The sequence below is a fragment of the Macadamia integrifolia genome, unplaced genomic scaffold, assembly GCF_013358625.1.
Source record: "Macadamia integrifolia cultivar HAES 741 unplaced genomic scaffold, SCU_Mint_v3 scaffold577, whole genome shotgun sequence".
NCBI lineage: Eukaryota > Viridiplantae > Streptophyta > Magnoliopsida > Proteales > Proteaceae > Macadamia > Macadamia integrifolia.
Window position 1 is genome coordinate 180,411 of NW_024870491.1, and position 12,477 is coordinate 192,887.

Consider the following 12,477-nt stretch of genomic DNA (forward strand, 5'->3'; position numbering starts at 1 on the left):
TGGTGGGGGTGGAGGGGGGTGTAAATTTTTTGAAAATAGTTGTGCAAACAACTATGGAAGATAGCTTTGAATCTGTATGAATCATTTCTCATCACTCTGCTCTAGTGGTTGGCCTAGTTCTCTTTTCCTATGTTTTGATGAAGGGATGAGAGAGGGCCAGGTTTTTGAAAACCCTATCCCAATCCTGGATCCCCTTATTTGAACCCGGGCCAGGTTGACCCTGATAAGCCCTAATCATGGGAGAGGGATTTACTTTAAATTTAATTAAGGCAGCTAACACAAGATTCCCATTATCAAATCCTTGTTTAAGTCCCAACCATCAGATCTGAGGGTAGATCATAGCTCTTTGATCCAGGGCAACAATGCATGAGACCAAATTATCAAACTTTGATGAATGCTCCCTTTTGCGAGTTGTTTCTTCACTCCCCTTGATTTTGATGTTTCATTTTTGGAAGATTGTTTTGTTTATCTCTCCTTACAAGATTTTTCTCTTTGAGCTCTCCTCACCTTCTCGTTCTCCCTCTCCCTCTCCCTCTCCCTCTCCCTCTCCCCTTAAGGTATTTAAAAAACCCTAGTGAGAGGTGACAAGAATAAGTTGCTATAGTGGTGGGAAGAACATCTCGTTCTGTGATAGTGGGTTTTAATGTAATTGTGATATTTTCCCTCATGCTGATTAGTTTTTTGAATGATTGATCTTACCGTTACGACGATCATTGTTCCTAATATCTGTTGGGATCCTTTTTATTATTTTTCTCCCCTTGGTGCGAAGAACTTAGTGAGGAGAAAGAGCACGTGGCATTGTGACCAATCTTCTTTAGTTTCTTCGTGGAGATAAATCATTAGTTCAATTGCTAGGGCCGTGGAAACGGGAGTGGAGTGTGGTGTTTCAAATCTACCAAGAAAGAGCATTTCTGTTGTTCATTGTTATTCATAAGTTGGGGTTAAACAGTTTTTTCAAAATCTTAGTCTAATCTTGAGTCCCTTTATCTGAGTTTAGGCTCGGTCTGACCTTGACTCAAGCCTGAAAATTCAACATTAATCCACCTTTTGGGTCGGGTTGGGTCAGGTCGGGTCAGGTTGACCGTAATTGACCCTAACCATGGGAAGGGGAAGAGGATTGCAAGGGTTGGGCTAGGCAAGGGAGAAGAAGATGAAGAAGAAAAAAATGAAAAATGAAGAGAGTATTTAATAATAACTGAAATCATTGTTCAAATTTCACAATTATTAATTTTATTTATGGGTTTAAATTTTTCAGTTTCCATATTTTATGGGGAAGGCCTTTTTCCAGCTTTCAATGAGTGGACAGAGCCGAACTATCCTTGCATCCCACTTTCTCTCTGGTGAAAATTTCCTTTAATTAAGTAGAATTTAGCTGGACACAAATGAGGACTAATATTTTGCTTCATTCAAAAGATAAGTTGCATATTTACAAGAGTCAAATGAAAAAAAAAAAAAAATCAGGGCTCCAGTCAAGGTTGGGTTGGGCTGGACCAGGTCAGATTCAGTCCGAGGCCTCAACCCAGGCCTAGCCCGACCTTTAGTTAAGGTTATTGTTTTTCAACCCTAATCCATCTTCAGGGTTAGAAATCTTAGCCAATGTCTTGTTTGGGCTTAGGATGGACCAGGTTGGACTCACTCCTGTGACTTGCATTCAATGCTTATGAGTAACAAACATGAAGTATGCCAGGTGGAAATTGCAATCAGTCAATTTCACATACCTAAAGCCATTGCCAAATTATCGTTCGAGTCGGTTGATTGTGAGTATGAGTCGGCATGCCCAACTATCGTTTTTTGATCTTGTAGAAGTGCTGCTTGCCATATGAGGCTTCAACGTGGGGACTATGAATATTACAATGGAGCACTCTTTCTTATTTACCAAAAAAAAAGGTTAAAGTTGATTCTAAAGTCCAAGATGCTCCTAGTCGACCAAATCCTCCTGCACCAGCGATGAGGCAAAGTTTTTTTTTTTTTTTTTCGACCGCAGAGGAGTCGGACTCAATCCAAAGGTGAGATATGTGTAGGTCTCGAGCAATCGACATGCCTTTAATGATGCTCCAAATCTCAGCTGAAAAGTTGGAATCCACGCCCAGGGAGAAATTAAAGCACCGCATCATTCTCCCCTGGTGGTCCCGAAAAATACCTCTGCATCCTACACGACCAGGGTTGCCAAGGGAACACCCATCAACATTTAGCTTCACCCAAGTCTGGATAGGCTTGCACCAATGGACTTCCAGAATGCCTTGTCTGCTATGGGGAGCAATACCAAGATTAAGTCTTCTACAGATAATGAGGTCCTCTACGGATTTGGGGTAGAATTTTTGGCTACTACATAAAAAAGAAATCTCACTTTTAATGCCACGAAGGACTAATGCTGCGCTTCTCGATTTACCCTCATAGCGACTCTGATTTCTTTCATTCCAGATCGCAGCCATCGTAACAAGCAAACTGAACGCCCAGCCCATCTTTAAGGACCATCCTTTGCCCTTGTTGCGCCACCAAACAACCATGTCTATCGCTGAATCTTTGCCTAGCCCAAGTTTAAAATTATTTACTTAATCACAAAGTTAGTTATTGTTCATGGGGCCCAAGAAGAAATAAAAGTAAACTCTATAAAATAACCCCAACCTTTCTTACCATGCATAATTGCTGAGGTCATAATCACATTAGTGTTGTGTCTTGGAAACCAATAATCCACCTAGCAACTCTGAAACGAAATAACAGTTTGGAAAAGAAGTGGGATGACAAGAGGTATTCCCTCCCTTCAAGATTCATCTAAGATTAGAGACTTTTCTTATCTTTTTTGAGCTGTTGAGCAATTTTTTATCGATACAGATACGTTCCAATGCAGGAGCATTGATGGCAATCATTTCTATATATGGTTTCAGATGTCATTTTTCAACTATGGTTTCATGGGATGTGTTTCATGTGATTCTTTTCAACATTGATTGACTTTTTATGTTGCTCTAACTTGGCTTTGTGAATCCATTTGAGTTGTTTTATTAATATTTTTAAGATTCAAAACCTTAAATTTGTCTTTTGAATCAGTTCAAGTTTTAAAGTAATCTAACATTTTCTTTCTAACTTTTGATTTTTGGTTTTAGCCTCAAATTGAAAGGAAAATATGAAAGAGATAATGCCAAGAGAATTAATTTTCAGCACTGCCTTTACAACTTTAAGTTTCCTTACTTTTCTATTATGATGTTTTCCTCAAATAGATTCCCAAAGTCAAGTCAGGGCAACAAAAAAAAGGCAATCAAAGTTAACAAGATTCACGTGAAACCATAGTTGAAAAATGACAGCTGAAACCATATATAGAAAAGATTACCATCAATGCTAATAAATTGGAATTTATCAGTATCAATCAACAATTGCTCAACACTTCAGAAAAAGATGAGGAAAATCTCTAATCTCAAATAATCTTGGAAGGGAGTGAATACCTCTAGTCATCCCACTTCTTTTTCAAACTGTTATTTCGTTTCAAAGTTGCTAGATGGATCATGTTGGTTTCCAAAACGCAAGTAAAATTGAGGTTGTTTTAAGGAGTTTGCTTTTATTTTTTCTTGAACCGCAACAATAATAACTAATTTTAAGAATTAAATAAACATTTTTAAACGTGAAATTGACTGCGAAGACGGTGGCATGAGGAGAGAGAGAGAGAGACACGTCAATTACAAATAGTCTTCGAAATAAGAAACTATGGTGCGTGGAAGTAGCCATCCAACCAAATTTCCAAAGACAGAGGAAGATTGAGAAGAATATGTCAGGGGAAGAGAGAGCAGATTAGTTAAACTGGTTTTACACTAATTAGGTGCCATGCGTCCAACTTTTTTTACACGTCGTCGACCCTTAGGATTTTAGGCCACCGCTGGGTTGTGGGCCCCAGTCCGACAGAGAGTCTCTTGTCCTTTCGGTGACGAAGAAAGTAGAGGATTTTCTGGGTATTGCTGGATTGTGGGACCTATTCCAGTAGAGAGAGATAGACAAAAAGAGAGGGTGAGAATGTCAGTTTTCTTCCTTTATTGTTTTTCCATCTTCTAATGCATGCGGGAGAATTCTTCCATTATTGTTTTTCCATCTTCTAATGCATGCGGGAGAATTCAGTGGTGGATGTATTGGTAAGTCGGTCAGGAATCAGGATCGGATACAAATACCTTTTTTTTTTCTTTTAATTGAAAAATCATTTTCTTTTAACTATTTTACCTTTCATGATTACTAGTTCATTGATACAATATCGGTTAAGAATCAGAATTGGTTTAGGTCAATTCTAATCCGATTCGATCGATCATGGATTTAGGGAATAGTATCATATCAATATTGGTATTGGTATTGGTAATGGTATTAGGAGATACTAATCCAATACTGATCTTATCAGATCAATGAGTATAGACTGATTTTGTCTTTCTTTTTTTTTTTTTTTTTTTTAAAGGATATTTTTTTTATTATTTTACCGAGAAACAATACGGATAATTGATCCAAATCTGTCAATAATTGAGGATGGATCTCAGCCAATGTCAATACAATCCCAATACTTGAAACCGTGGATCCGATTCCTTAAACCAAGATTCGCACCCCGTCTTCTCTCTCTCTCTCTCTCTCTCTCGATATATATATATATATATATATAGGATGAATGCATGCTTTCTACGTTATTCTATGCCAATATTGGAAGGTAGGGTTGGTTGGGTTGGGTCATTTTTCTTGGTTCCATTCGATTTAATCTGACATAAATCGATCTGAGCAGCATTCATTTTTTTTCTTCATCTGTCCATCCACGTCAACGCAGGAAGCATTGCACAAGAATTAAAAGACGAAAAATAATATATGATTTAAATCCCGAAATAAGCGAGCGAAGACGGCGGAAAAATGAGAAAGTGCAAAGGATGTTAGTGACGGCTGGGTTCCTAAGCACGCAAATAGCTATAAATATGGGTTCCAAACCTTGAATCTTAAGCACATGAAGCTGCAGAGAGCACTATAGAAGAAACCTGTTACCAGAAAACAAAGCTTTCTTCCACCTCTGTTGCTTCTTCTTTATCGACCAGTGCACCATCTCTGTCTATTGAATTTTGAAACTTACGATGTGTCGTTCCCTATCCAAGTGCTTGGGTACCAATATTTTCGTTAGCAGAAGGCAAACAAGCAGTACAACTCCCAGGCCAGCCAGGCTCTGTGACGTCTTCATTAACCACAGAGGGATGGACACCAAGCGCAACATCGCTGCATTGCTTTACGATCGTTTCGTCCATCTAAAGCTCCACCCATTCTTGGACTATAAGACTATGAAGCCTGGGGATGAGCTCTTAGAGAATATTGAAGCTGTTATACGAGACTGTAAGGTTGGGGTTGTCATCTTCTCTCCAAATTATTGTGGTTCTTACTTCTGTCTCCATGAATTAGCTCTCATGACAGAATACCAGAAGAAGATCATTCCCATCTTCTATGATGTCAACCCATCTGATCTTGTGGTTGTTGATGATGGAAGCTATCCGGCCCAGAAGCTGCACAGGTTTACATTGGCGCTTGAATTAGCCAAGCGCAGGGTGGGCCTCCCATTTGATTCGAGCAACGGGTAAGGACCAAGTATAGTAAAACAGCTGCTCTGTTCTCTCACTCCCTTCCTGAGATTTGGAACCATTCTGACGATTATTTTCTCCAATGGGTCTTCAAGGGATTGGTCGGATCTGCTAAAAAGAGCTTCGGACGGCGTCGTGGAAATCTTGATGGAGTTAGATGCAGAAGGAAGAAGGTACCGGCATCAATAGAAACAGAGCTCCATCTCCATGTACAAAAAATTTGATTGTTATATATTATTTATATCAGTTGATAATAACCAAATTTACGTTTGATTTGCTTTCATGTACGTTCAAATTTTCTATCATTTAAAGAAAATTATCTTGTACTACCCATGTTTTCAAACTTTATATGAGATATCATCCTAAATTCTCAAAAATATTAAACTTACCATTGAAATCTAACACCATTAATTTAGTTTTTCACTTCTTTTACTTTGTGTTATGAAATAGCTTTGAACCTTAGAACGAGATTGCAGTCATTGATAATCAACTTTAAAACACCCATTGAAAGAGGAGCAGTCACTGGGGAAGAGCATCGAAGGAGGAGGAGCCATTTAGGGTATAATTCACAAAAGGAAAAAGGGAGGAGGGAGGAGGGAGGAGGGACCTTATAAATCTGTAATGAAAATAGGGTAAATATAAACAAGAAAATAACAAAGATAACCCGTAGGACTAAAACATCAAGTAATACTCTATCCTACGAAAGAAAAATGATACGTACAAATTTTGGGGAAAAAAAATCAAGTAATACCTTACACTACGAACCAAGAAAATTCAGGTATCTTCACTTCAAATATTGAGCCATGAGAAAAGTCTCAATTTATCCGTAACAAAGGCAAATCAATTTGAGAGAGAGATTTAATATTTCTGACCTCTTTCATGTTGTAGACAAAGTTGCAGGGCAGTCCAAATGTCCCATCGGTCATTGTGCTTGCTCGTCACAATGACTTTCTCAACAAAATACCCACACCAAATTGTCCAATCACGCTCACATCAGCCCCAGCCTGCAAGGCCTCCATGAACTCTTTGGTCCCAAACCTAGCAATTATACCCAAATTGTTCACCAAATCTATCTAGAAAAGAATAATATGAATGTTCGTTCAACTGAGATTCATTCCCCAACAAAAATTAGAAGAATCTACAGGAAAAAAAAAAAAGAGAAACACAATAAAAAAAAAAAAAAAATTAAAAAAAAAAGGGGAGGAATGAAGAGTCAAACGACTAAAACCCTACAGTAGAAGAAGTAGAACAAAAGGAGAGTCAAACAACTAAAATCCTACAGTAGAAGAAGTCAAAGAAAACGAATAATACTTGGGGCCCATTTGATAACGTTTCTGTCTATTTCATGTCTGGAAATAGAAAAAACAATTTTTTCCATTTCTGTTTCTAGAAATAGTTCTCTTTTTTTCATTTTTTAAACCTGTTTTTGAAAACATTTCTTGCAGAGGGATATGGCAACATAACTGAGATACTCCATGAAATAAAAAAGAAACGAATGATGACAATCCAGGACACATAAACACGAGTGAACATTGTTGGTAATGGTCATTGCTCTCATCTTCAAGCACAAGCAAGTATAGCATATTTCACCGACAAAAAAATATATCGAGCAGTTCATGACCAGCCCATTATATTCATTGCAAAAGAAAGGAAAACTTCCCTAAACATGATGGAATGAAAAGAGTAAAATGAGATAAGGAACAGAGTTCAGCCCATATATATTATCCTGTTATAAAAACACTTTTTGCAACCCTGTGCACTGAAATGAGAACCAGTGGCTCTTATAGTGTAACAAATACAAGGAAAAGCTATGAAATTTGGGTTTCTTCATACGGGTTCTTATTCTTGTCCCCACCCCCTTCTTTCCCAATCTTCCCTCTTTTTTCTAGCATACCAAAGACCAAAGTTATGAATCCTATTTACATTACCTTGAACTAAGGGATCATAATTGAAATATATCACAACCACTTACAATACTTAAACCAACATGATCCACACTTCACCATTCCTCTTCTTGGACACCGAAGGCAAGTTGAAACAAAACACTGCATGTGTTTTAGCAATATTTGAGCTAAGAAGTTTCAGCAATATATTTTTCAAGTTCTCCAAACAAAACAATGCATGCGTAGGACTATCTAGGGGATCTCTTATTACCCTAGTTTGAAAACTAAGAATCTATTCCTGGTGTTTGAGAAGTCATGTTTCTATAAGTCGATAGTAATCTATTTGTTTTGCCTGGGTCGTTTCTTGAACCATAAATAGGTAGAAATTTCTATTTCTATTTCTGAAAACAAATGAAACGAAGTGCCCGTTTGATAACGTTTCTGCCATTTTTGTTTCAAGAAAAGGCAGAAACATAAATTTTTGTTTCTAGAAACATAAACGGAATTGAAGGTGTTTGATAAGTCATGTTTTTAGAAGTCGATGGTAACCAGTGAAAGAATTGTCACAAGTCGTTTCCAGAAACGGCGAAACAAGTTGAACTTGTTTCGCCTGGGTCGTTTCTTGAACCATAAATAAGTAAAAATTTATATTTCTATTTCTTAAAATAAGTGAAACGAAACAGTTTTATCAAACGCTTTTTGCTCCATTTCTGTTGTTTCTGGAAACAGAAACGGTAGAAACGCGTTTCTTGAAACGTTATCAAACGGGCCCGAAAGAGTTTTATCAAACGCTTTTTATTCCGTTTCTGACCGTTTCTGGACATAGAAACGTGTTTCTTGAAACATTATCAAATGGGCCCATAATGTATGATAAAAAAAAAAAGGGGTAGCCCCTTCTACCTGGGATCCCTAGATGAAGACATTGAAGGCAAACTTGTCAACAACATCATAAGGAAAGATTCCTCCAAAGTTTTTCTTCACCCACTTTCATTCCTTCTCCAAGTCAAAAATTCTATCTCAAACACGCTTGGAGATGGACAAAAGAAAATAAATAATCAATTCCCTCTAATGTATAATATTCTAGCATAACAAGAATATTATTGTTAACTGAATTTTGGTTTTCGAATCTGGAATTTTGGTTTCAAAACAATATCCAAATCCGTCTGAAAGTTAACTGAATTTAAATTCAGATATTTCCATTTTATATCGGATAATATATCACTAATTAACTATCTGATTGTAAAATGAGATTAATTTAATAATACCCTCTTTTATAAAGACATTTTGGTAATATAAATAATCCTGAAGTCCTAAGTCCTAACCCAAATAGTCCATAACCCTAACAAGTAGGATAACGATTTATTTCCAATGAAAACGATAACCGAAATTAGAATTCCATAATCAATATTAGATCAAATTGATTTACTAATTGAATAATTTATCTGATTAAATAGTATCCAATTATTCAATAAACAACTGAATTTGAATATTATATTAATTATAAAATTCCATCAAATATCAGATCGGATTCAAATATGTCATTTGATAAATGGGTTCAAATCCGAGTAATCGTAAATTCAAACCGAATCAGATCCCTTTATATCACTATTCTAAAGGGGTTAAAACTTAAAACGCTGTGGATGTTGGATCACTTTTAGACCACTTATGTATGTGTGGTACTCATTAAAAAATGCTTTTGCTTTTTATGTTTTCTCTGGGTGGGGTCATCTTTGCAATTTGCTTTCAGAATTGCGCTCCTCCAAATTGTTTTCATTCTCTAATGGGCCCCACTCGTCCTTTACTCGAGTACTGGTGATCTGTAGCATTAATTTTACACCGATGATGCGTGGCATCTAGAAGACCGGAGAATCTTTTTTCTTTTGATTTATTTATCTATTCATTTATACATTGGACTACAGCGAGTCAGCTACCTTTAGTATTGCATATTATGTAAGGATAAAAATCCTCTGTTGTTCTAATCTTCTGTTTTTTCATGTTTTGCTAGGTGCAGAAGAGGACACGTGCCATCCTTTAGACCAACGGCCAAGATTGATCTTAGGTTGAAGCTCATGCAAAATCGGTTTGAGGTAAACGAACCGAACCATTCAATGAATCAAACCGGACTGAGTCACTTTTTGAATTAAAACTTTCAGAAACTCCCGCTGGAAGCCCTCTCTCGCACGACACTCCCTCTCTCACCCCTCTCTGTCTCTCACACCTCTCTCTGCTCACGAAGGAGAAGCTCTGCTAGGGTTTCATCTCGGTCGCTCTCACTAAGGAGAAGCTCTTACCCTAACTCGCTCTCGGGCTCTCTCACGAAGGAGAAGCTCTGTTACCCTATGTCGATTTCTCTCTCTGCTCACGAAGAGATCGCTGATACTCTCTATTTGATCTGGGTTTGAGTACTAGAAAGCTGACCCTAAATCTCTCGCTCTCACGAAGCTCTGTCTGTTGGTCACGAAGCTCTTTCTGTTGGTAAAAAAAAAAAAAAATTCCTTTGATGTCCTTCAACACTTAATTGTGGTTAAATTTCACATAATGCATCTCTCTTTACACCGAGCAGCCATATATTTACAGTCCAATGACAATTATTACATCTATGCGAGAGCACCAACTAACTATTTCACCAGTACATATAAAATAATAATAAAATAAAAATAAAATAAAATAAAAAACTAAATAATAACTTTTCCTTCTTACCTGCGGTCACTATTGTATTTTCATCAGAGATTGTTGTTAATATTTGGTTTGAGTTTCAGTCTCTATCGGATTGATTCTTTATTTCTTAAAAAGGCGCATCAATCCACTTAAACTCTCCTGGAACCTACATGACCGGAAAAGTTCTTCTGATTGATGGACCCTGGAGTAAAGATGTACCAGTATGAGAGATCAAGTAGCTTATTTTGCCCACAAATCAATAGCTAAGATGTAAGGATCCAATTCCATATTAAATTTTCCTCATCACCTAACTGTTAACCATCTTAGAGAACACAAAATTAGCATCCACCTCCAAGTAAAGAGTTCTGACAAACCTGCACTTCAGTACATAAATTTTCCTTCAGTTTGATCAACACACTTCAGCCAAATGGCAGTTTTTATGAAGATTAATGAACACTTCAGCCAAAGGGAACACATTTTAAACATAAGGATTATCCTTAAGAACTTAAGGGGAAAAAAAAAAGAGTTGAATTAAGGTTCCCAGATTGAAATTCCAATGCATACCGACATGAATTTCGAGAGAGACTCTCAAAACAAAAACAGCTTCTCCTGGAAATTAAAAAATAAAAAGAAAAATAAAAGAGAAAGAAATAAGCGAGCGAGTGAGAAACATAACTGATAATCTACTGATAGAGTAAAACAAATTAAGGAAAGGTGAAGAAGACTTATAATAGAGAAAAAACAGAGAGATAGGTCTTACCCCAACAATGGTGAGTTCCACATCGACTTTCAATAGCACCATCAAGCAAGAACGACCTGATTCCCTCTTGGAGGAAAATTGCAGGAAAAAAAAAAAAATCCATTGCTTGAGAGAGAGGTAACTGTTCACAGGAGTTAGGTTCCTTGCAAGCATGTTTGTTAAATTTCTCTTCTTCTTTTTCTTGTGTTTCCCTGAAAGAGAAGGAAAAGAAAAGAGAGAGGGTGGGAACAGTGAAAGGGAGGGATGATATGCAATCTAAGAAAAAGAGGAGAGAGGGTTAGTAATTTAGTTACTTACCGGCGACGCCGCCATCAGATCCCTATTTTATTTTAAGGTAATTTCCAGCGCCATCCATTGTAGAATATCACAATTATAAGATGATCCCCTCTGTTTCACCGAATTAGACTTAGACTCCCTATCTTCAGTCACTGTTAAGAAATATACCATATATGCTGATGTCAGTAATTATATTTTATATTAAATACCAAAATGCCCTTATTAAATATGAAGTATCTAATATACCCTTGTAATAAGTTACTATTTCTTTCACCCGGCGACGGAACTCATCTGGAACTCGTCATCTTGCTCACGCTGGATTCGATATCTTACTCCTCCAAACTCTTAATCAAAAAAGTGATCAGCAATATGTAAGTATCAGGTTGTTGTTGCCGTTGCTACTGAGCTTGTTTGGTTACATTCCTTGCTCAATGAGCTCGGGGTTTCCCTTGCTACTCCACTGGTAATCTGGTGCGACAATATCGATGCGACTTATATGACAGCAAATCCTATTTTCCATTATCGCACCAAACATATTGGAATAGACTTCCACTTTGTGCGAGAGATGGTTGCGTCTCATGAACTTTTTGTTCGTTATGTTTCTACAGTAAATCAAATTGCTGATGTCTTGACTAAGAGTCTTACCCGTGCTTGATTTCATTCTCTATGCAGCAAACTCACTGTTGGCTCACCCTCGGTTTGTCTGAGTGGGACTGATAAAGAGAAGCCATCTTAGGCTATTATCTCCCCATGTGAACGGTTAGAGATTCAGTTATGGTCCCCGTGGTCAGTTAGAGTCACTTAGAGTCAATTATTCTAAGAGTTAAGGGTCACTTAGAGTCTATTATTCTAAGGTCATTATTCCATTATGACAAATGTATAAATATGTATTCTGTAATCTGTTAGAAATGAGAAGATATTTAATCTCTTCAAAAACTGCTTAGCTCACACCTATGATAAGTTAATTAACTACCCTATAAGGCTCAATAACTTTTAATAAAAATAACTATAAAATAATCTTTTAAATTCTCCCGATACCGTGAAAAATCTTGATTTCATATTTGAATATATATATTTTTTTCCATGGACATTTCACAATATCACAATACCACAATACCACAATACCTTGCGGCGGGCGCCGCTGGGTTGTGTGTGTGGAGCCCACATCAGTAAAAATAGCTTTGAAGATCAATTGTATAATTGCATGTGGAAATTAGTGGTTCCCAGAATGCTTAAACAATTTATAAATTGACGAACGACCACAGCACCAAGTAATGGCTGTGAAGTGTGAAGACGGAAGAAGAATCTTTTACACCCCCCGGGGGGG

The 12,477-nt window shown here is 37.1% G+C and overlaps 1 protein-coding gene and 1 long non-coding RNA gene across 2 annotated transcripts; one reads left to right on the top strand and one right to left on the bottom strand.

The window, feature by feature from the left end:
• Positions 1-5,078: 5,078 nt before the first annotated feature.
• LOC122069311 (TIR-only protein-like) lies at positions 5,079-5,573 on the top strand. Its single transcript, XM_042633304.1, has one exon. It carries the CDS (start codon positions 5,079-5,081, stop codon positions 5,571-5,573), a length of 495 nt encoding a protein of 164 aa, XP_042489238.1.
• A 4,713-nt stretch (positions 5,574-10,286) lies between these two features.
• LOC122069308 lies at positions 10,287-11,104 on the bottom strand. The gene is made up of 2 exons (XR_006137429.1): positions 10,875-11,104; positions 10,287-10,723 (listed from the first exon to the last, which is right to left on the bottom strand). It is a non-coding gene; the product is annotated as an uncharacterized LOC122069308 (long non-coding RNA).
• Positions 11,105-12,477: the final 1,373 nt, after the last annotated feature.